The sequence below is a fragment of the Octopus bimaculoides genome, chromosome 13, assembly GCF_046866305.1.
Source record: "Octopus bimaculoides isolate indiv1 chromosome 13, ASM4686630v1, whole genome shotgun sequence".
In the NCBI taxonomy this organism is placed as follows: domain Eukaryota; kingdom Metazoa; phylum Mollusca; class Cephalopoda; order Octopoda; family Octopodidae; genus Octopus; species Octopus bimaculoides.
The window spans coordinates 53,608,172-53,634,658 of NC_142940.1; the positions used below are offsets into that span (position 1 = coordinate 53,608,172).

The 26,487-nt window shown below is 36.9% G+C and overlaps 2 protein-coding genes across 7 annotated transcripts in view; one reads left to right on the forward strand and one right to left on the reverse strand.

The window, feature by feature from the left end:
- LOC106877729 (proteasome maturation protein) overlaps nt 1–10,862 on the reverse strand; it is a 62,455-nt gene extending 51,593 nt beyond the window's left edge. The window contains exon 1 of the mRNA XM_014926702.3: nt 10,726–10,862. Coding sequence (XP_014782188.1) covers nt 10,726–10,728 — 3 coding nt within the window. The 5' untranslated portion in view covers nt 10,729–10,862. The remainder of the gene's footprint in view (nt 1–10,725) is intronic.
- A 638-nt stretch (nt 10,863–11,500) lies between these two features.
- Nucleotides 11,501–26,487, forward strand: part of LOC106877728 (vascular endothelial growth factor receptor 1) — a 64,427-nt gene continuing 49,440 nt past the window's right edge. For all 6 annotated transcript variants that reach the window (XM_014926694.3, XM_014926696.3, XM_014926697.3 and 3 more), the window contains exon 1: nt 11,501–11,633. In XM_014926694.3, the coding sequence (XP_014782180.1) occupies nt 11,513–11,633 (121 nt within the window). In that variant the 5' untranslated portion in view covers nt 11,501–11,512. The remainder of the gene's footprint in view (nt 11,634–26,487) is intronic.

Here is a 26,487-nt window from a genome sequence, read left to right on the forward strand (position 1 = left end):
CCAACCACCTGATTTCAGGTTCAATCCCACTATCTGATGCCTTGAGCAAAGTGTTTTCTACTATAACTGTGAACTCAGCTATGTGAATAGATTTATTAGATGAAAACTGATATGTATGTGTGTGTGTGTGTATATATATATATATACACACACACACACTTATACAAGCAGGTGCCACATACACAGCACCTATGCCAGTGCTATGTAAAAGCACCCAGTACACTGTGTAAAGAGGTTGGTATTAGAAAGGGAACCAGCTATAGAAACAATGTCAACACAGACATGGAGCCAGGACAGCCCTGACAAACCATCCAACCCATGCCAGCATGGAAAACGGACGTATGATGATGATGATGATGATACGTGTATATTTGTGTATATGTAAGTGTTTGCATCTGTTTGGTCATGACACGGTGCAACAATTGTAAACAACATTAAACAAGTAGTGCCATTTGTTTCCAGTCTTCTGTGAAAGCATGTCAAGCCCATGAAAATTTTTTACCTTACTTCAAAATAGTTGAAGGTTGGCAACAGGAAAAGCTTCCAGCTGCAGAAAACTGAACTCAGAGAATTCTATCCGACCCAAGCAAGCATGGAAAAGTGAATGCTAAAATGATGATGATAATGAGGATGATGATGAAATTTCTTAGTTTCAGTTCCTAGCTTTTCATAACACTACTCAACCAACAAACTTATCAAAATCTCAATCAAAATAATTTGTAAAGCAACTACTCTCTCTTTCAGGCAAAACTGTGAAGTACTGGCATTTCTTGAATCAGGGAATTCGCTTCATCATCATTTTAATCTTTTAAAATTTGATTTTCATACTAGCATGGATTGAACAGTTTGACAAGCCACAGAACTGTCAAGCTTCAATCTCAATTTTGTCATCGTTTCTATAGCTGGAAGCCTTTCCTAATGACCACCACTATACAGTGTGTACTGGATGCTTTTTTCATGCAATTGATACCGATGAGGTGTGTTACAAAAGTCATGTTATTGCAATACTGATATAAATGTTCAGAATGAGCCAAATAACCAGAAAAACAAAATATATGTTGTAAATAATCTGACATAGAAAAAAAACAAAAAACTCCATCAAAACCTACTTGTAATTTACAGAATTCATGATTGTGACTAGAGAGAGAAAAAAAAACAAAACAAGGACCAATAGTAATTGGTAGATTTAGGTTAGAATTCCCTCATATTCAAAACTCATTCATTTAATGATATTGTTTTTATAAGAGCTGCACCTTACTGACAGACTTTCAACAGATGTATGACTTATAAACCAATATCAGCCTGGTATTTCATGTTTTATATCAGTGTTTCACAGACTGTGTTAACATTGTAATGTACTAAATATGAAATTACTAAATGACTAAATAAATATACCAACAGGATTTACAACACAAGGGAGTTTTCTTTTCCATTTTTCTTTTTTTTTGTCAGAACTTACAAAATGGTGCAAAACTACTGACCCACAAAGTTAAAATCCTGCTCCTCCTCATTCTCAGGAGGTTACCCACTAAGTTTGATATTATTATTTTGATGTAATTGATAAACTTAATGTTTCACTTTGATAAAATTATATTCTCAACCTAAAAAAAAAAAAAATAATAATAATAATAAAAAGATTATATTTCTGAAATGCTTCTTATTATAAAATTACATTTGACCGGAACAAGTTTCACCTAATAGCCTATTCAACCAGAAAAAAAAAAAGATTGTTTTAATTAAAATTAAAAAAAGCATCATCATCATTTATTGACCATGTTGGCATAGATAAGATGGTCTGGCAGGTTCCAATGGGTCCAAGGACTGCATCATACTCAAATGTCTGCTTGGGCATTGTTTCTACAACTATATGCCCTTCCTAATCCCAACCACTCTAAATGGTAGCTGCACTAGGATGGTCACCATATAGCTTGCCTGATTAAAATCCCATTTAAATGAATAGGGCCACAGTAGAGATGAAGTGGGGAAGCTTTATGCTAGGAAATAAATAATATTGGTTTCAAATTTTGCCACAAGGCCAGCAATTTCGAAGGAGTGGGGGTAAGTTAATTACATTGACCCCAGTGTTCAACTGGTGCTTGTTTTATTGACCAAGGAAGGATGAAAGCAAAGTCCACCTGAGCAGAATTTGAACTCAGAATGTAAAGATAGATAAAATACCACTAAGCATTTTGCACAGCATGCTAAGAATTCTGCCAGCCTGCCACCTTTAGGAAATAAATAATATTAAGATGTTACTTATCTCCTAGCCTAAAGCAAGGATATAAGTAATACCTTAAAAGGTAGCAATTTACAGCTGTGAAGAGAAAGAATGTATTTTACTATTTTAGAGTAAATATACAATGCGAAACTATATTTAGAGGACCTTCAAGAAGTTATTTACTCACGTATAATGTGAGAAATTTTATACAAAATGTTGGGGGTCATAACTGGGGATAGCACTATATTCAACTGTTGAAAAGAGGAGAAAATCAACATTTTAACATCCGCATTGCCATGATCACATGGGTCAGACAGAATTTGTTAAGGTAGGTTTTCTACAGCCCAATGCTCTTCCTGTCACCAAGTAAAGTATTTCTCCATGGCCAGACATTTGTCTACAATTATCACGTGACATCAAGGTAAGGAGACAGTAACACACAGACACATATACAACAGGCTTTTTTTGAGTTTCCATCTACCAAATCCACTAACAAGGCTTTGGTTCGCCTGAGGTTATAATAGAAGACATTGCTCAAGGTGCCCTGCAGTGGGATTGAATCTAGAATCATGTGGTTGAGAAACAAACTTCTTAACACAGCCATGCCTGCATATATTCCAAATTTTTAGTGTTTGTGTGGTGGTCACATATTTTTTTTTTTTAAATCAAAGGAGCAATGTTTGATGTGGAACAAAATCATTGTCATTTTTAAGTCCATTTCTTCCATGATGACAAGTTGGATAGTTTTCCTCATTCTTTGTGGCACATGCCCTTCAGTAAAACAAAGCAGTAGAGAGAAGCTGCCCACTTTGTTGCTGTTTACATTTTTACAATGAAATCCAAAGAGAAGCATTTACTTTTATTCATCACCATCTTAACACCCATATTTCCATGTTCACATGGGTTGGGCAGATTTTACTGAGGTAAATTTTCTATGGCCAGACATCTTTCCAACCTCCATCCTTCACCTCTTGGATTTCTCAGCCTGTATCCAGTGGAATATTGAAGCTGTAACAACTGGAAGGAAAGTGGACTGCTCCAGTATACAACTGGTACTAATTTTAGCTGAGTAGACTGTATGTAGCAACATGAAATGAGTTGCCCTGTTTAAGGATACAATGTACCAGCCAATCCAAGGATTGAACCCACAACATTATGATCATGAACTCAACAGCCTAACTACTAGGCCACATGCCTTCACAAGATAGAGCTATGGAGAGAATTTAAAGACCTCATATTTCTAGCATAATGATGTGTTCTTAATTCATTCAAGAATATTATTGTCTAAAGTGTTAATAATAAAAAAAAAGAAAGAAAAAGAAAGATTTGATATTAAACACCATTTTCTGTATATCTTTAACAACTTACAAATCCTGCCCCTTCAAAGATAAAATAAACTAATTGAAACTTTAATAGGTTTCAAATGATAACATCAGTCTGACGTGACATACAGCTGCCTAAAAGCAATATTCTCAGAATTGAAATAAATATCTTAATATAACAATTTATATGTAAGAAATAAAGAAACAATAAAATGTAACACACACACACACACACACACACACACAATGCAAAGAACTGCAGTTTAAACCAACAAAGCATGAAATACATGGGACAGTCAGTAGCCTGAGGTTGAAAAGTAAGTTGTGGGACTATAGTAACAAAGTTCAGAAGTTCAAACCAAAACACTATCAGAATGAGGAGGGAGGAAGGGAGATGGCTTTTATTTATTTATTTATTATTATTTTTTATATAATTTCTAACCTCAAAACACACCCTTAAAACTAGTGTGGATACCAATGCTTATCAAATAGCAAGCTGGAGATTATTCCCAATAGACAGAACAGTGACAAGATGCCAAGCCTAATCTGAAAGAATTAGGAACACAGGAGGAGGTGCTGAAAGAAAATACTATAGCTTTGTAAAGGAAAGAGGAGGTAGTAGCAGACAGAAGTTTAATACTCTGGCCTTGAGTTCCTTTGTAAAATGTAGATAAAAGATGTCTAATAGACCTTAACAAGTATTTTATCTTTCTTTCAATTGGAGCTGGTATAGTAAACAATATGACTGGTTAATTAATGATTTTACAAATTAATGAAATACCAAGCTACACAGCAGTTTATTCAAATTTTCAACATAGGCATTGGCGTGGTTGTGTGCTTGCTAATCACATGGTTCCAGGCTCAGTCCCACTGCCTGTGGCACCTTGAGCAAGTGTCTTCAACTATAGCCTTGGGCCAACCAAAGCCTTGTGAGTGGATGTGGTAGATGGAAACTGAAAGAAGCTCGTCGCATATATATGTGTATATCTATGTATGTGTGTCTTTGTATCTGTGTTTGTCCCCCATCACTGCTTGACAACTGGTGTTGTGTTTACATCCTCATAACTTAGCAGCTCAGCAAAAGAAACTGATAGAATAAGTACTAGGCTTAAAAAAATAAACCCTGGGATTGATTTGTTCAACTAGAACCCCTCAAGGCAGTGCTCCAACATGGCTGCAGCCAAATGACCGAAACAAGTAAAAGAATAAAAGGGAAAGGCATACATTATTATTAACATATATGTTTTCAAAAATCTTGAATGTTTCTAAAAGTGGTTTTACAGCAAGAAGTAACTTAACCCTTTTGATACCAATTCACCCGAGACACCACACTGCTGGTTCTATGTTACAAATTTCCTGCTGAGAGTGATCTAAATTAAAGCCTTCCATCAAAACATGTTCCAAACACCAGTTTAAAATTGACAATGTTATTTTGCTAAATTCCTCATTTCAACTGAAATATGGCAATGAAATAGTTAAAAGGAATTTTTTTTTTATCATTAGATATATTCAAACCGTACATTTTTTTTTTAGTAAATTAAGATTTAAAAATACAAGATATAATTAATTTTAAAGAAAGTATTATGTATGAGAAGTGTAGCAGGCATTAGTTAAGAAGTCTACTCTTCAACAAATGGTTGTGGATTCAGTCCCACTGTGCAGCATCTTAAGCAGGTGTCTCCTACCATAGCACTGGACCAACAAAAGCTTTATGAGTGAATTTGGTAGAAACTGAAAGAAGCCTTTTTTACACACATATATATTATATATGTGCTGGCCTGGCTGTGTGGTAAGAAGTTTGCTTCCCAACCACATTGTTCTGGGATCAGTCCCACTACTTGGCATCTTGGCCGTGTGTCCTCTACTATAGTCTCGGGCATACTTGTGAATGGATTTGGTAGATGGGACCTCAAAATAGCCTCTCATATATATATATAAATACAGATAGATAGACAGATATATATTTATGAGTGTGTGAATATAGAGAATCAACAAATTCCACCTGAAAAAATGCACATTAAAATGATGATGATGAATTATGTACAAAAAAGGCTTTATGAAGCCAAGAAAATGAAAAGGTTAAATAGTGATCTATTGTTTTTGTCATTATTTTCAAAATTAATTGAAAATTGAAACAAAGACAGTGTATTTCAACAGAAATATGATACAGTAGTAACAGAGAGGGTTAAACAAATGTTTTATAGCATTACCAGAGGGTCAGAGAGAGAGATTCTAATGCAATAAAACAGAGTGACAAAGAGGTTTTCACCTAGATTTAGAATGATCAGAAATAGAACACAGTTGGCTAGCTTAAGTTTGTTCTCTGACCCCTGCAATTAAAATGTATGCTATCTCTGACACAGAATTCCAGCAAAGTTTACTTATCTCAAGTTGGCAGTAAACTTTAAGGAAAATGAAACAACTTTAACTGACCCGATACATCGTTCTACAGTCCAACTAACTCAATGAAGCACTAGAAATATTTATAACATTTAGATATATTTAAATCATATTTAGTCTCTCACAGTGAAATGGCAAAACCAAAATATGGGTTGCCAATTCTGTTCTCCAGGTTTTAAATAACTTGACTACAGAAAGGATCTGAACTTTAAAACTAAATATAATAATGTAAAGTATTTTGTTTAGATCTCAATTGTCATTTTACTTAATAATAATTGTTTTTAATTTAGGCAGAAAACTTGCAATTTTGGAGTAGAGCACTTACACTGCCAAGACATGGCCTTGCAGTAAAGAATTTTGTTTCGCAACTACATGGTATCTAGTTCAGTCCTACCACATAACACTTTGAGAAAGTGTCTTCCACTATAGCCCCAGGCTAATCTAATCCTTAGGAGTGCATTTGACAGCTGTAGAAGCCTATTTCATACACACATATAGCGACCACTTTTTGATGCATGCACTGGACAGACAGAATTTGTTGAGGCAGTTTTTCTATGGTTGAATGCTTTTCCTGTCACCAACCCAATTTGTTTCCAATTAAAGTTCCCCATGGCCAGACATATTTTTCACAGAAGACTGGAAACAATCAATGTTGCTTGCATGACATTGATGTTCATTTACACCCATTACATGTTGTCAAGATGAGGGTATACACACACACACACATATATACAACGGGTTTCTTTCAGTTTCCATCTACCAAATCCATTCACTAGGCCTTGATCGGCCCAGGGCTATAGTTGAAGATACTTGCCCGGGGAGCTGTGCAGTGAAGTTGAACCTTAGATCACAAAGTTGGGAAGCAAGCTTCTCAACCATACACCAACACTTGTGTGTGTGAGTGTGCATGTGCATGCACACTGTTGTTACTCCACTGCCTGACAACCAATATTGGTTTGCTTGTATTCTTACAATTTAACACGAGCAGCAAAAAACAACAAAAAAAAAACAATAGAAAAAGTACCAGACTTGGAACAAAAGTCCTGGGCTAAGTTTGTTTGAATAAACCATTCAAGGCTGTGCTCTCTATCATGGCTACAGTCCAATAACTCATTATGAATTAAATTAAAAGTCAATCTAAGCATTAAAAAAAACTGCCTTAAGGTCAGGACCCACCCACCCTAAACACCTTTTTTAAAGCTATTTTAATTACAAACACCTGAAGACATTTTAATAAGCAGGTAGTGGAGTTATGGCAACAAAGCATCTTTAATTCTGCTGTTGTCAAATGAAAGCCCACTCTACCTGTCAATTTGATAAAAAGGTCAGAAAATCATTTTTGGAATAGGTCAATCTGGCCAGTTTTTCTCCCTGTTTTATATTTATTTGATGTGGGTTAGTGGTTAGGGTGTTGAGTCTATGAATCATAAAGTCATGCATTTCAAAACAATTTTCTGTCATAAGTGCATGACTAAGAAGCTCACTTTGCAACCATGTGGTTTTGGGTTCAGTCTCACAGCATAGCAGCTTGGGCAAGTGTTTTTTTTTTTTGCTATAACCCCAGGGTAGCCAATGACTTATGAGTGAGTTTGGTAGACAGAAATTGTGTGGCAGCCTCTCTGTGAGTATGTTGGTTTGTTTACAACTTTACAATCTTGTAAATTAGCAGTTGAGTAAAAGAGACAGAAAGAATAACTACCAGACTTATTATAAAACAGATGCAGGCATAGTTGTATGACTAGAAAACCTATTTCTCAACCATGTGGTTTCAGCTTCAGCCCCACTGAATGGCACTTTGGGCAATTGTCTTCTACTTTAGATCCAGATCAACCAAAATCTTGCAAGTAAATTTGGTAGATTAAAACTGAAAGAAGTCCATTGTATGTGTGTGTGTGTGTGTGTATATGTGTACCCTTGTCTTGACATCATATAAACAAGAGTCGTTCATTTCCAATCTTCTGTCTACAGGAAGGGCATCCAACCAGAGAAAATCTGCCACAATGAATTCCATCTGACCCATGCAAGCATGGAAAAGTGGATGTTAAAATGATGATAATAATGACCAAGTTTTTAAACAGCAGTATTACACATGAACACAATCACAGGCACATCTTGTTAATAAATAATGTTAAATATGGCTTCTAAATTTCATTAACATCCCTAACTCATCTTGATTTCTCTACAACAGTCTGTAAACAGCAACTTCTTAAAGTCTCTATCAGGTTTGTATAGATAAACATCATCATCACTGTTCCAACATACACTTATCCATGCTTGCATAGGTTAGATGGAATTCATCAAAGCAGATTTATTTATTTCCACTGTCCACCAGCAAGTGATTAAATTGACTAGGAACACTGAGCGCATACATTTCCACAATTCTCAACCAATTTTCACCAAACTTTACACACACGTTACTTATGTCCTAAGGATGGTCATGCACTATAACATTTTGCCTAGAGCTCCCACATAAATTGACCTAAATGGATATAGTTGTTTTTTGTATGTAGGGTCTTCCATACTTTTTAAATTTTTACTTTTAGAAATTTATATGATGGGCTTCTCTCAGTTTTGTCTACCAAATCTACGCACAGGCTTTGGTCAGCCCAGGGTTATCGTAAAAGATGACACACAGTGGGACTGAACTCAAAACCACATAGTTGGGAAGCAAACTTTTTAATCATCAGTTTGAAGGTTTGTACTGAGGCCAAAATGTATGTTTTGTAATGTGAAAATAGTTGCTCCATCTACAATGCTTGACAGATATTTACACTTACCAAAGAGTCAACGTCTGTAATAAGCAGTGTTGTGTTAACTTCAGTAGTTTGACAAGAACTAATGATATTTGCAGGAATAATTGTCATTTGATACACTTAATGTAACTTTCAATTCTCAGAGAATATAGAAAGAAACCACTTGAAATGTTTTAGTATATATGCACTGAAGTCATTTGAAAGCTTTCTCAACAATTCCAGTTCCTTTAAGTTAATTAAACATATTCAGTTCCTTGTAGTGATATATGACATTTATAAGAAAAAAAATTATATTGTACTGAAACATAATAGACTGATATTAACTGCAAAATCTGTCAGTACCAAATAAGTTTCATAGATGGAACATTTGAAAATAATAATGCTAAAGATTAAATTTGGTTTCTCTAAAGAGTGGCTGTTAATTGTAGATGTTCTCAGTATAATTTCGAAACTAAAATATTACAATGCAGTATTGTATTATAGAGTGTAATAGTTTACATAATATTCAATAAAATCTTTTCTATATATTCTGCAGTACAAATTAGCACCAGAACACACATCGTTAAATCGTCAGTAATTTAATAAACTGAACTTAGCTGTCAAGAATGTATTAAACATTCAACCCTTCCTGCTTTTATTTAAAAATGGGTATTTTTAAATAAAATTTTCTACAAATATTTTTCAGTCAATACGTATTTCTCTGTACTAAAATACACTTAAAAACATTGGTCAATCCGAAACTACAATAAAAGACACATTCCCAAAGTGTCACGCAGAGGGACTGAACTCAGAACCACGTGGTTGCAAAGTGAACGTCTTAATCACGTAGTCATATCTGTACCTGCAAATATGTGTTAGATTATGCAAACTATTTAGTGAAAATAATAATAACTCAACGAAATATTTACCAAAACTGAAACGAATTGACTGCCGTTATGCTACTGAAAATTAAGAGATGGGTACGATTAAAACCCTTTGAAAAGCGTGCCCCAGCATGAAACAGTAAAAGAATACATTGCAGAAAATAACTGAATATTAATTTTCTTAATCAATACAGCGTATAATTTAACAAAGCTAACGAGACGGTTTCGTGTTTGCCGATGCTATTGTATCCATGGCGGAGATGAAGAATACGTACACCACACGTTTTTGGCGTAACCCTAAAACCTACCCCTAAACACCGGGTGTGCGTATTCTTTACCTTCGCCTGTACACATATGTTTATCTCTCACAAAGTTGTAGTGTTGACTTTGTATATCGTTTAGTTCATAGACTTCGATTGAATGAAAGATAAGTAGATCTCGGCGGGACGTAGATGCAGAATACGGAAGAAGGAAATTAAAGACGTGTTCCTATATTTGTCATGCAGTTTGTATTGGTCACGTTTAAAATTGTTGTCGGAGAAGTAATTAATTATGTGGTATAACATGTGTAAGCTATAAAAGTCATGTGTATGTATGATAAAACGTCTTTCACTGCAACATAACATGTGATATCATACCATAGTAGTTTACGAGCCAGCGACGGGAGTCTATTAATGATCGTGTGACGTGGTAGAAATAATAACCAAATCTCCTTAAAAATTACCTTTATTAAACCAAGTCACAGGAGATAATGTAGTTCGGAATACACTATGCCTGAAAACAAGAGAAGCATGACCATAGCTGAACTGGTTTTGATCATAAATCTTTTATCAAGACTAATCTGGGACTAAACAATACCAGCAGGATAGTCGTTTATAATATATCTCCATAATATATACACTAGTGATTCAACATTGAAGTATTGATAAGAAAAAAAGCTGATGTAACAACGAAATGATGGTTATTTTAATCTACTGCCAAATGCAGTAAATGTTACAAAAGAGAAACTAAAACTGACGACAAACGTTACTAATTAAGCAAACTACGGCACAGTTGTACTTTAAACTAGGTTTAATATTTACTTCAACTACAGTTTTATGGTTACTTATCAACATCACCCGCACAGATGCTGTGTAACTTGGTTTAATTAGTGAAAGACAAGCACTCACCATTGTTGTTATTCAACTTTCTGCACATTCACGCTTTAGAAATGGCAACATTTCCTCTTCCGGTTATGTAGAGCACGTGACTGAAGGTGGGCGGAGTTAAGTCCAATTGGGCAAACATGAGTTTAAACAACTTTCAGATTCCAGTAGCTCGTTTCTTTTTCTACCTGAATACAGGAAATAATTTTTTTGAATGAATTCCATTCTAAGAAACGACTATTTATCAAAAGGAATTTTATCTATACTTTTTTTTTATTTAGTGTAAGTACCCGAGGTTTATGTTTACATAGAAAAGAAAAAAAACTAATTCAAAATTATTTTCAAGGGAGTGTGATTAATTGAAGTAATTCTCAGCCAAACTTAAAAAGTTTGGACACAACTTTTCTTTTCTATGAAAGACCATTTAAAAGAAAAAAATCTGACCTGGACTGTAGTCGATGGATGATAACATTATGTTCCAGCATTTTCATATTTTATAACGAAAAAAAGAAAAAGATTTTTTTTTCTAACCACCTGCGTGTCCTCGAAGGGAAGAAAAGAAGACTTTCCAGTAACTAACAAGTGGTTGAAAATGGTGACCTTTTCATATCTCACATTCAAGGAATATTTCATATGAATTCCATATTAATGAATTTTACGAAAAAGGAAAGCGGAAAAATATAATTATCGTTGTAATAACTCTCCAAAGAGTTACAAATTTAAGTTTACCTCTTTTTTTCTTCTTTTTTTGATTGAATAATTCATTCTAGTTGATGTTTAACGCGTTTTATCTGGACATTGGTCATACAAAATGTGTCGCCTCCAACCATACACTACCTCATGGAATTTATTATACACTAGGATCTCTCGTTTTACAACGTGTCTCTTGATTTTACCGCTAGCTTCTACACTTTGGTCTAACAGTATTGAAGGTAAGTAAAAGAAGCTATTATTTTTATCATCATCATCATCGTCATCATCATTAGTTTACGTCCAGTTCTGTTCTAAGTTCAAATCCTGCCGAGGTCATTTTCTCGTTAAATCTTTCGGAGTCGCTATTAGTACTGGATCGATTTAATCGATTATACTCTTCCCCAAATTTTTAGTTCTTTTGCAAATGTTAGAAATGGTTATTATCGTTAAGATAGAAGATTGGCAGAAATCGATAGAGCTTGCTTCCCGTCTCTCTACACTCTGTTGAAATACAACCGCGATTAAATTCATCTTTTGTCCTGCCAGGGTCGATAGAATTAATGATCAGTCAAGTTCTGAGATCCGTACAATAGACTATTCTCCTCCCACTAAATGTGTAGCCGTTTGCTTAGGTTGGAAACCAAAACCAGAGAACAGCTGGAAGGGGCACTTGCCCTTAGGAGTAGGATAATTTGGGGATCTGGGTGGGAGACCTTACTGGCATGTCTCATTTTATTCCTTTTAAATACCTTCGTTTTCCATGCCTATTCTTTTTGGTAATTTGAACCTTGGCATGTGACAAGTATGCGAGTCAAGGCGAAAGATCGCCTGAATCTTCGAGAGCCCACACCGTTTTCGTAATTATTTCTTGTAATGTCCCGCATCCATCGTCCTTGTGGCAATAATAAAGACGTTCTTTACCTTCAAGAGTTCGAAACCCGCCTAAATCGACTTCGCCTTTCGTCCTGTCGGGGTCGATAAATTAAGTACCAATTGAGCACTGATCGACTATCCCCCCTCCCCACAAATTCTAGGCCTTGTGCCTAGAGTAGAAAGGGCTATTATTATTAAAGAAATAATTATCATTACAAGTGCTATGAAGTGGCAGAGTCGGTCGCATCGCGCTTAGTGACATTCTGACGCATTCCTTTACGCTCTTAAGTTCAAATCCCGCCCAGGTCTACTTGGATTAAACTCGATGTCCTCTCCGCCGCCACCACTACAACCACCAAAATTGGGGGGAAATAATGCACAGTCTTGTGTCTTAGCTTGTAAAGTGTTATTTACTGAGGTATATACAATCTACTATATTTACTAACAACATAATTAGAAGCGACTTCAACTAAGAATGAAATCGCGTTGCTTCTAAGCTAATTCCTAGCTAATGCAGGGCTCAGCATGTCTATCTAAAATCAGTATTTTGATTAAACACAAGGTGAGAGTTTTGTATGGGATAATAACAGTCGATTTTATCGATACTGTTTATTCTAGGTACTTACGAAACGCGGTTTTAATTAATTTCGATCCCATGGTATTCAAAAAATGTAGTCAGCATTCTACCATCTGAACGTCACCATCCTGGTATCAATAGTGATGATTTCATTATTTTCCACAATGGAACATTAATACAAAATATAGCCACTGTTGATGGTGGATATACATAAGTGTTATTTTTATACGACATCAGCTTTATTTTTAATCCTATTTACAGAAAGTGTATTTTATGCTTGGGTAAACATTCTCGTGGGACCCTGCAAATACGAGCATACAAGGGAACATCTATGTGGTCGTTCGACCCTCTAGAAAAAGCAGCCAAATCTCCAAATCACACCTTGCCGTCTAAAAAAGGGATACTTTGGATTATATGTGTCCGGATTCGCTGCAAATAGTAAGAAGTATTCCAGTCGTGACCTGGAATACTTTTAATTATATGTCTGCTTCACCAGGGATGATCGGGAGCTGAACAACAAGGCATAACTACAGATTGGCGCCCCTCTCTGCCTCCGATCTTGTTTACTTATAATGTTATGAAAAATGCATATTTTTAAATGAAATTTTGCAGGTATACATTATCGAGCGTGTAGATTATGTATATACTCATAAAATTTAAGGAAAAGAAATTTTTTCCCATGGAATTTAAGATCAAACTCCTCGACGACCTCCCCCTCCTAGTATTTTCACTTTTTTTTTTTTTTCAAATTTATGTATTTGAAACGTCAACATTACGAAATTTAAATTCTCATAAACCTATCTCTGCAAAGTTTAATCTAAAAATATGCATCTTCAAGAATTCTACGGAAGCAAAGTTAAGTGGGAGAGCTGAATGATCAAAAACTATTTCAACAATTTTTTGATGTTGTCGATATAATCGTACATTACAACCTCACAAACGTACTCTACATAATGATTGTGCATTTTTCAGAAAGTTATGAGGAAGCAACGAGGTCACCTGTGGGACACAAACTGTAATTATGCCAACAACAGCAACACCAGTTCTAAAGATAACTCATAAAGCCTGCCTTTCACAGACAAAAATTAACTGTTTACACACTCTCTTTAAGAGATTTGTGTGTATAGATATGTATATCATATATGTATATATATATATATGTGTGTGTGTGTGTGCGTGTATGTATATATATATATATATATATATATATATATATATATATGTTTATTAATGAGGGTAGAAATTGATATTAATCAATTAAAACCAGGTTCAGATTACATATAGTCCGTCTCCGCCTTAAAAAAATCCGAAGATTAAAATTATATTACATACAAAAATAAGAGGAATGACCAGCAAAAGTGGACTCCTGAGTCCACTTTTGCTGGTCATTCCTCTTATTTTTGTATATATACATATATATGTGTGTGTGCGCGCGCGTGTATATATGTATGTGTATGTCTTTGTTTTTTAGCCCCCACCACCGCTTGACAACTGGTGTTCGCGTGTTTACGTCCCCGTAAATTAGCGGTTCGGCAAAACATAAAAGATATATATATTTATTATTATTATTAGAGAACATTCTTTTTTTGTGGTTAGATCGTAGATGATGTTTTTCTAGCATATCGGATGTCCACTTAGTGGTCATCCCTTCTTATACGCAAGTGTAAATATATATATATATATATATATATATATATATATATATATATATATATATATATATATATATATATATATATACACACGCACACATACACAGTATCTTTCATGTATTACTTATTTCAGTCTTCAAACTGCGGCCATGCTTGGACACCACCTTAAGAAATTTTTAGTTGGACGAATCGACCCCAGTATTGTTTTTTAAAGCCTAGTACTTATTCTATCGGTTCGTTTTGCCGAACCACTAAGTTACACTGGTTGTCAAGCGGTGGAAGGAGGGGGACAAAGATGCACATTGACGCACATGCGCGCACACGCATATACACACACACATACTTAATATTTTGGGACTAATGGGTATATATCGATTAGTGCATGAGGTATTGAGTAGAGCACTAGCACAGTTTTTGACTACCTGGTGTCATCTGCAGTTGGGGTATATTTCCATTGGATCTACTTCAGAAACTCCACAGTGTTAGTTGAGATAATAATAATAATAATAATTTCTTAAATAACGAGATGATGGATTTGGTATTAATCTTTATTTTGTACAATGGTCGTTTCGACCCATCCTGCAACTGACCCTTACAGGTGGGACTCTTTTCAATGTATTGTGTTGCATCAGTTTTGCAGTCTGGGTCTCATCAGGTACATCCATAAAGTTGTCTTGCTAAAGATCCTGAGTTTTGGCTGTCATGTTGCTGTATGCCCATCTGGTTAGGGTATGAAACATTGCTGCAGTTTTCAATTACTATTATCTTCCTTTAATAAGAGTTGCAGACACTTGTAAATATAGACAAATAATTGTTGATAAAAAAAAATTGTAGGGGAGGTAAATAGATGGACAGGGATGGGTTGAGTTATATTGGGTTTAAGACAAGGGAATGGTACTAGAAGAAGAAAGGGAGAGATATATATGCAAGTTGTAATGTCTAGGGGGTGAAAGGTTGTTTAACTAGCTAGCTTAGATCAGGATGCATATATACACACACACACACTCTCGCTTGTACAAAATAAAGATTGATACCAAATCCATCTTCTCATTATTTAAGAAATTATTATATATATATTATAGTGGGGTAGGCCAGTTTATGGGGTTACTTTGGGTTTCTTGCTCAGAAGGTATATCTGCAGACCCCAAACACTGCTGGCCAAAGACCTCTTTAAAATATTTTGAAGAGGTCTCAAGCCAGCAGTGTTCAGGGTCTGAAGATATGCCATAAGGTTAATTTTTACAGCTAGATGCCCTTCAGACACCAACCATGTTATAGTGTGGACTGGATGCTTCTAATGTGGTCCCAGCATTGGCAAGGTAATCAAGTAACTCACAAGACAAGGAATTATGAGAGGAGCAGGGCATTTGTGTCAGAGAAAGAAAGTTAGACTGCAACTTTCGTGTGCACAATTAGCTTGCTGTTTTTTCATATATATCTATAATATATATATATATATATATATATATATATATATATATAGCCCAACTAATTATAGCCCAACTAATTAGGGAGCGAATCAATTTAGATGAGATGCAGTTTGGGTTCGTGCCAGGTAAAAGCACTACTGATGCCTTATTTCTAGTGAGACAGTTGCAAGAGAAATACCTAGCTAAGGATAAACCTCTGTACCTGGCTTTCGTTGACATGGAGAAAGCCTTTGACAGGGTCCCCCGATCCCTTATCTGGTGGTCAATGAGGAAACTTGGGATAGAAGAATGGCTTGTGAGAGCTGTGCGAGCCATGTACAGAGATGCTGCCAGTAAGGTGAGGGTTGGAAATGAGTACAGCAATGAATTCCGGGTAGAGGTAGGGGTCCACCAAGGTTCCGTCCTCAGCCCCCTATTATTTACCATAGTCCTCCAGGCAATCACAGAGGAGTTCAAGACAGGTTGCCCCTGGGAGCTCCTCTATGCTGATGACCTTGCCCTAATTGCGGAGTCACTATCAGAACTAGAGGAGAAGTTTCAGGTGTGGAAGCAAGGTCTAGAATTGAAGGGCCTTAGAGTCAACCTAGCTAAAACCAAAATCCTAATAAGTAGGAAGGTAGATAAAACACAAACCCCTTCAGGTAGATGGCCCTGCTCAGTATGTAGAAAAGGAGTAGGTAGTAACTCTATAAGATGTACCCGGTGCAAGCTATGGACACATAAGAGGTGCAGCAACATCAAAGGCAGGTTAACTAGCAAGTTAGTTTTTGTTTGTGGCAGATGTTCAGGTGCAATAAAGACTGCAAACAAACAGGAAACAACTTCTATCTCATTCCAGGGTGAAAAACTAGAGGTAGTCGATAGCTTCCGCTATCTGGGCGACCAAGTTAGTAGTGGGGGTGGGTGCGCTGAAAGTGTAGCTGCTAGAATAAGAATAGCCTGGGCAAAGTTTAGAGAGCTCTTACCCCTGCTGGCGACAAAGGGACTCTCACTCAGAGTAAAAGGCAGACTGTATGACGCATGCGTACGAACAACCATGCTACATGGCAGTGAAACATGGGCTGTAACTGCTGAGGACATACGTAAGCTCGCAAGGAATGAAGCCAGTATGCTCCGTTGGATGTGTAATGTCAATGTGAATACCCGTCAGAGTGTAAGTATCTTGAGAGAAAAGCTGAACATTAGAAGCATCAGTTGTGGCGTGCAAGAGAGACGATTGCGCTGGTATGGACATGTGGTGAGAATGGAGGAGGATAGCTGCGTGAAAAAGTGCCACACCCTAACAGTTGAGGGAACCCGTGGAAGAGGTAGGCCCAGGAAGACCTGGGCTGAGGTGGTGAGGCAAGACCTTCGTACATTGGGCCTCACCGAGGCGATGACTACGGACCGAGACCTTTGGAAATGGGCTGTGCGTGAGAAGACCCGGCAAGCCAAGTAAGATCGTTGCCAGTGCCCCTGGACTGGTTCTTGTGCGGGTGGCACATGAGATGCACCATTTTGAGCGTGGCCGTTGCCAGTACTGCCTGACTGGCTCCTGTAGGATTTTCGAGCGAGATCGTTGCCAGTGCCCCTGGACTGGCTTGTGCGGGTGGCACATAAAAGACACCATTTCGAGCGTGGCCGTTTTCGTGCGGGTGACACGTAAAAGCACCCACTACACTCTCTGAGTGGTTGGCGTTAGGAAGGGCATCCAGCTGTAGAAACTCTGCCAAATCAGACTGGAGCCTGGTGTTGCCATCCGGTTTCACCAGTCCTCAGTCAAATCGTCCAACCCATGCTAGCATGGAAAGCGGACGTTAAACGATGATGATGATGATGATGATATATATATATATATATACACACACACACACACACACACACACACACACACACACATATGCATGTATGTATGTATATATTGGAGAAAATACCACACACATATATCCATTACATATAATATATTCTCCCCAGAACTGGACTCTGATTCATCACAGGATTATTCAGTTTTGCCTGCTGAGTGGACTGGAACGGTGTGAAATGAAGTCTTTCACTCAAAAACACAACACATTGCCCAGTCCAGGAATCAAAATCACAATCTTACAATCAAAAGTCCAACAACTTAACCACTAACCCATGTGCTTCCACCATCTACAGCAAAACACCTATTTTTGTCCCTCTATACCTTTAACCTTCCATCAGATGATACAAAGCCACCTCATTCAATACTACTCCTCACTTCCAGCTGAAGAATTTTTGTCTTGCAAGATACCTGGTGACCCTGTCAATGCTGGGTCATGTAAAAGACATCGGTACTGATGCTACTTAAAAAGCACTGGTGATGGTACCTCATAAAAAGTACTGGCATTAGAAAGGAAATCACGCCAAAACAGACAAGGGATCCTGGTGTGGTTCCCAGCCCTATCATCTCCTGTCAAACCAACCAATCCATTCCAGCATGGAAAATGGATGTTAAATTGTGACCATGATAATGATGACTCCAGTTTAGGAGGCGGGAGAGCTTGAGGGCTGTGTTGTGTACAAAGGCACCCTTACAAGAGTTGCACTGCTGATTAGGTGCTGCCCAGTTCTTTAGGAATGGTTGAGATTCTCAAAGTATTTTAGGGTTGCATTAAAATTTTTTTTCTTTTCTTGAACAGTTGCTGTAGAGCTGTAGGTGAACTATGTGGTGTACTGAAGACAATGCATTTTTGCAGTGTGTAGTATGATGTTGAGGTACTTAAGTTAAGGGATAGTTTCAGTTCTTGCCCAGCTATTTTTGATGAGTCAGGAGTAAAGTGTCAGTAATACCGGGAATAATTAGCATAAAATTAGTACAGGTCCTGCTATTGACTAATTTGAAGAGTCATAGAGCCTGAGAGGAGGTAAGTACTGTTTAATATATAATTGTACGTTGTGTTATGAGGAGACAATGAAGTGCTCAGATGGCCCAGTAGGTTCAGAGACAGTTACGGTTTGGTGGAGAATAGGTTTTGAGGTTAGTGAGATCAAGAATGTTTAGGATCCCTGTGTGTTAGGTTGAAGTGGAAGCAAGTTGGTGTAAGGATGAGCACTGCAAATGATTTCAGTTGGCAGTATAAGAATGGGATGAGTGTGTGGCCCACAAATAGTTGTGAACTATACTAGTGCAGAAGAAGTCTTCAAAAAATTACTAGTGGTTGCAGATGTGCCATGAGTAACAAAAGGAGAAAATGTATTTTAGACAATGAGGTAGAGATACATTAAGCCAGAATAACTAGATGCTAATCAAGTGTAGAGAAAATTATTACACTTAACAACTGGTGTAGCAGTATTATAGTCAGTCGTTACAAGAGTAAAGGAGACACCATAGAGAGAAGTAATTACAGATGTGTCAAATTACAAATGGCTGGTGAGAGCCATTCAAGCCATTTTACAGTGGTGGCTGTCAGTAAGGTGAAAGTTAGCAATAAGTGCGGCAATGAATTCAGTGTGCAGAAAGAAGTTTGCCAGGGTTTGGTTCTCAATCTCTTTAAATTTATCATAGTCTCCTGATAAATTGCCTGTGGGAACACCTCTGTTCTGACGACTTTATACTTTTAGCTCTGAATCTGCAAAAGAATTAGGAATGAAATTCCAGGTGTCGAAGCAAACCTGGAATCAAAGGGCCTTAATGTTAAATTTAGCAAAAATCAAAGTTCTTTTAAGCAGAAAAACTGACAGGATGTTCATTTCTGCAGGACATGTAGAAAAGGTGTTGGTAGAAATTCCATAGATATACCTAATGCAAAGATTGGACTCGTAAGAAGTGCAGTGGAAGGACAGGAAGGTTGACAAAGAAAATAGACTTTCTTGTAGAAGATGTGCAAGAACAATAAACACTACTAAGAACACATGCGAAGTAAATTTTTTCAAATGCCCAATAGGATCCTTAGAGGTAATTGATAGTTTCTGTCACTTAGGTGATCTAAAGTTCAGTGGAAGGCAGATTGTATGATGCTTATGTGGGCCTTGATTGCAGAGGACATGCAAAGACTAAACAGAAATGAAGCTAGTTATGCTCTGCTGAAGGAGCAACATCAGTGTGTATGTCTGACGAAGTACAGATATGTTGAGAAAAAAATCTTAGGCATAAGTGGCATTAGATTTAGAGTGCAAGAGAGAAGACTGCTGGTGTGGTCATGTGATGCATATGGAAGAGGACATAAAGGATTACCGATTGAAGTAGATAGAACCTGTGGAAGAATGAAATCCAGGAAGACATGGGACAAAGTAGTGAACACCAACATCATGTTAAAGCCTCACAAAGATGACAAAAGGCCAAAATGATTGGCAATGCGCTGTGCTTGAGAAAACTTGTCCACTTCAGCATCAATGAGGTCCTAAAAGCATATTGTTTATGTCTATTTCCCTGCACCCAGTTTGTGCCAAGCCTTTCCAACAACTCGTCTTCCTAACACCTATCCGTCCATCACTCTTCTGACTGTGGCACTATTTACTCAACTACTGTAATCATATGAGACCAAAACTGCACTTATTTCATTTCCATTTCGTAATCCCTCTTCTTGGAACCACTTCCTTTTGTCATCCATCCCACAATCTCTTACACCATTCTTTTTTTCTACTGAATATTCTCAGCGATTGTTCCCCACCCCCGCCTTTATTCATCATTCACTATATCCACCCTCCACCTCGGCATAACTCTGACTTCCATCTCTGTCATTGGGCTCTCACCCTCACCACACACTTCACATCATCTCTTTATTTCCAATCAACATTCGGTTTTATTACACTACTGCTTTCCACTTTTTTTTCTGCCACTTATCACCTTCTCCTCCCTGACTCCTATTTCCTTCACCTCCCCCCCCCCCCGAACTGATATTCACAATTGCCCCTGTCCACCTGAAACATGTAAAGTTTGCTTTCTCTATTAAGCTTTCTGTGATCTTTGTGACATTTCTTGTACGTCCACAGTTTACACTGGACGTACCATATGGAATTCCTATCTGCTCCTTTTCTACATATAGACCAAAGCCATTTTTTTCTGATGGAAGTGGGGTTTTGTCTTCTTTCCTACTTATTAATACCCTAGTCTCTGCTAAATTCACTTAGAGATCCCTATCAAAGGATCTTTCCTTGATCAGCAAAAGCTTAGCAAGATACTTCTGCAGTCATCCCAATTGGAGGTGGCATCAGTAGTGCTTCTTCCTGGCACAAAATCAAACTACATAGTATTTACTGTATTTTCTGGCATACAAATCAACATAGTATGTAGTGTAAACATTCAAACATAGTCACTATCTTTCCAAATCTTGCTGCATTTCACATTAAATATTTGGTCCTCCAAGTTTGTCTTGGTATATATGTCGACCTACCTTTTTTTTGGTTGTAAATTTTAGTCTGAAAATTTTATCTTGTATACTGGAAAATACAGTACATTAATACTCTTTCTGTAACCTTCATAACTTGGTGTGACAATTTAACATTTCTGTAGTTTCCCCTCTTTACTGCATCATCTTTGCCTCTGTAGCATTTGGTAATGACACTGCTATACCAGTTATTTGGGTATGACACCCTCATGTACTACTTGATTTACTATATAGGTGACCAGTCTACATCTCGTTCAGCCAGAGATTTTTAAGCATTTCTGGTTATACCTGGATCAAGCACCTTTCCTGTCTTCATAACTTCAATTGCTCTTTTCACAATGCTGCTATCAGCTTGGATGGCTGGTCCCATAGTTGGGCCTACTTGAAGTAGACTCGCCTTCTCCCATGCATTCTTCCCATTATCCAAAAATCTCTTGTAACAGCACTTCCATGCCTCTTTCTTTGCATTGTCTGTAAGAGCAAAAGCACTGTCACTTTTTTTTTTTAACACACTTTCCCCAATAATGTCTCAGATTTTTCTCACACCGCCTTGCAATCCAAAATACCACTCACATTTAAGGACATTGACAGACTTTTTACTTTGAGCTTTTACTCTTAATATATATGCCCTGACAGCTTAATTCTCTACTGTTCTTTACTGTCCCTGTTTAGCCTATCTTTCTTAGCTTGTCTCTTATTTTTTATGGCAGCAGTCCTCAACCTTTTTTGCACCATGGCTAATTTCAAGACAATTTTTTCATTGACCTGGGGATCACATGTATAATAAAACACAATAAAATATGTAATATATAATTTAATTACTACATATATAATGTATATATATCAGATCATTAAGAATGCAATGTCTAATTTTGAACTGAAAGTTTATTTCATTTTATCTCAACAAAAAGCAATGCACTTAATCAAAGTATGTGCCTAAATTATCAACACAATTTTGCCATTTTATCAGTAGCTTATTTATGCTGGCAGAAAAGAATTCTGGAGAGCAAGAGGTGATTAAATCACGAAAGTTCATGTGGTACCAACTTGCCCAGATTCTTTACCTTGCTGATTTGTTTCAGATGGTCCAATACAGTTGGAATTGAAACATCTAACTTTGCTGCTAATCCACGCATAGTTTTTTTCAAACTATGAGTTTCCACTACATTTTCCAGCTCATCATTATCCACCTTGGTCTCAGGTCTACCACAGGGTTGATTTTCAAGAGTAAAGTCACCAGACCGGAACTTCTCAAACCATTGATGTACTGTGCACTCATTTGCCACATCTTCACCAAACACCTCATTGATGTTTACAGCAGTCTGGTATGCATTGATTCCACAACAGAACTCATATTCATAAACAACACAAACTTTTGATCTATCTATGGGTTCACAAAAATTGACTTACAAGAGAAAACTCATAATACAATTGGACACCATGAATTGCATTTTGAAAAGTGAGGATGTAACTCTTCAATGTTGTAAAACAAAGAATTGTCAGAATAAAACATTAGAGTTAACGACTGTCAAACTTGGACATTTTATTCGCAATGACCTGATATATATTACATATATAAGGCAAAAACACTTTGCTGACTGATAGTTAATAAAATAGAAATAAAATTTTAAAATATATTTTTTCCAGTACTGTCTCACAGTCCAGTAGTTGGAGACCCCTGCTTTATGGTATTGCCTACAAATTTCTTCTATCCATTTCATCTTTTTTGGCTAAGACCTTGCCCCAGCTACAGTTTAGATCTATCACCCTCAATAGGTTGAAATTCCCAATTATCCTCTATTTTCTATCTGTGCCTCAGTCTTGTCATATTAATGTTTCTAAATCTGTCACTGGTTGTTAGCTCTTTCAATTTTCATGTCCTCCTTATCCAAGATTGTCATCTATCCTTGTGTCCATCTAGCATTTACTTTAAAGTTTTGATCCTTCTTCATTTTGTATACCATAGCCAAGTTCTCCATGAAGCATAAGGCAGCAGAACCCTCATACTTTTGACCAATATGTCCATTAAAATCACTGGTTACTATGATGAAGTTACTGTTATTTGTTTTGGAGGTTGTGACCTGCAGAAGCGTTTCATAAAAGTAGTCTCACTGTTTATCCAATAGACCTGATTGTGGTGCATAATCAGAGAGAAATGCCGCTGTTGTGTTGATGAAAAGCAGCTTAATTATTCTATCACACACCCTGACTACATCAATTATCTGAACTATCCATTTCTCTGCTTCTAAGATACATATTCCTACTCCACACAACTACATCTATTCAATGTATCTTGTATTTAAGATAGGAAGTAATTTGAATGTGATATAACTGCTATATCTACTTATTGCTTAGATAATCTCAATAAAATGTGTTCTGCTGAAAAGGTCAAATAAGCCTGAAATATACTTATTGTTTTAACTCATTGGTTTAAAGACCAGATTCATTTCTATCTTGTATTTTGTATATTTTCTGAAAAATTTCAACTTAGTCATTGTATTGGAAGTCTATGTCATTTGCATATTGTTAGATTTTAGATGCACTAGAGAGGTTTGACAAAAGATCTTGGCAGAATAAGTACCTGACTTAAAAAAAAAATAAGCACTGGGTCTCAGTTTGATCAACTAAATCCTTCAAGTTGGTGTCCCAGTATGGCCAGAGTCCATTGACTGAAACAAGCAAAAGAATAAAAGAATAGTCATGGCTGTGCTGTAAGAAGCTTGCTTCCAAACCACATGGTTTCAGTTTCAGTCCCACTGCATAGCACTTTAGGCAAGTGTCTTCTAACCCCAAACCAAAGCAAATCCTTGTCAGTGGATTTGGCTTTATGTGTGTGTGAGTTTGTTGCTCCCCACCACCACCACTTCACAACCTGTATTGGTTTGTGTAAATCTCATCTCTGTAACATAGTAGTTCAACTAAAATAAAGCGATAGAATAAGTATTAGGCTTTAAAATAATAAGTTGTGAAATTGATTTGTTTGACTAAAGCTTTCTAGGTGATGTTCCAGCATGGTCACAGCCCAAAGATTGAAATAAAAGATATTTATTTACTTGTGTATTTATATGTATATGCATGTGTGTGTGTTTGTATTTATGTGTATTAATGTGTGTATGTATGTGTTTGAGTGCGAGTTTTGTCACTACTCAGCATATTACGTCTGCAGCAGTATAAAAGCTATTTTATGGAAAGCTTTTGTCCTCAATTACGCGACTAATATTTTCATTGGTTATCTGGGTTGAGGAAGAAAGGAAGAAATTGTTGAATGATCAATGCCCTAAGGCGACCAACCTGCCAAGTAATTATGTGTGTATTTATTGTGACTGAGCTGAATTAAACTGGAAGCAAAACAGTAAAATGGCATTGAGTGTGAAAATTCCATTCCTGTTACTGTGTTTGTATTATTGTTAATCCTTGTTGTTTGACTAATGTACGGTTATATGGTAGGCCTTTAACAGACGTAATTATTTCATTCATTCTTTTCATTGGCTCTCATATGAATGGCAGTCGCCCACCTTGCTGTTGCTGTTTAGCCCCAGATCAATTCTTATCTGCTACACCCATGATGAAAGGCATTTCAGCTTTGATATATATTTTTTTTTACACTTGTGTATGTCAAGAACTACATTGTCAAAAGTATTCTTTTCCATTTAAAACAATGACAGTGGTAGTGGTGGTTTAGAATTTGAGACAGAATTAGCTACTATTTCTAGCAGATAAAGGCAATGGCAGAGAAAGAGAGAGAGAGTTTCTTAATTTTTGTTCACATTGCTCAGAAGCATTTGTCTCAAGACCACCAGAGATGGAAATGGGGGTGGTCCATGAGTGTACAGGGAGACGGTGTTCTGTTATATTTCAGCACATGGTAAGGAGGAGGGCTTATAGTGTGTACACCCATCTTCCCGGCCTCAGCCTTTCAGACTTTTGCATATCCCTTGTTCCTGATATCCATTTCCATCACTGGGGAACCATTCATTTCTGACAATGCCAAGCAATGAGCCTTTACATAATTGCTCAACATGCTGGAAATAACAGTTAAACCTGCCTCGAATTACACAGTATTTCCTTTGAAGAGGGCAACATATTTCAAATCAATATGTGTGCACAAACACACACATATGTCATCATCATCATTTAATGTCCATTTTCCATACTGGCATGGGTTGGATGGTTTTATGGTAGCTGGCAAATCAGAAGACTGTCCCAGCTCTACTGTCTGCTTTGGCACAGTATCTATGGCTGGATGCCCTCCCTAACACCAACCACTTTACAGTATGCTAAGTGAATTTCACACGCCACTGGAACAGGTGCATGTAATGAGTGCATAGAGTACTGGAATGAATGCATTTTACATGGCACTGACACCTAATAATAATAATAATATATGCACACACGCATGCACAGGTATTAAGGTAGATAAATGTAGTTAGGCTTAAGATATACTTACATGGAGCACAAATTACAGATAACAAAATAAAGAAAAAAGAACAAAAAAGGATTATGTAAAGTTTTATCTCAACAGCTGTTTCAAGATAGCTATAACTTACATAGTAACCACATTCATAAGTAATATGTGCATGATGACATAGGTGTCATTTTTGCCAAAGCATAATATTGTTATATTTCGGGTCTAAGCATTGCAATGCAATTGTAAAGGAAACACAATTATGACACTACCACATTTATTCAATATGACCACCTCTGTTTTGAATCACAGTCTAGGTGCAAATGCTTTACACACGGCATGCAACCATTCTTGCTCATTCCTGATGCAGTTTTGCTTTCAGATCATCAAGCAGAGCATGAGTGCTCATCTCCAAAATGGACCAAACAGAAAAACTCAACAGGTTGAGATCAGGGCTTTTTGAAGACCATACATCTTTGCCTATGAAGGACAGAATGTTATTCTGAATCCAGTGTTGTGTCTGTTTGGAGCTGTGGGATAAGTACCAAGTCCTGTTGGAGGCTCCAAAGTGTGCCTTGAAAGTGCTCATTCACCCATGGAAGCAGTTCAGCTTCCAGAATGTCATTAATGTATTGCTGGGTGTTAATTTTAACATCTGAAGGCACAAAAACGAGGGGAGACCTTCCAGTGGCTGTCACAGCTGCCCAAACCATAACTGACTCTGGATTTTGACATTGATTTATAAGTCTACCCTTGATGGAGCCAGATACATTCCAAAGTTGGTCATTTTGGTGGTTTACTATTTGTTTGATGTCAAATTTTTTTTCAT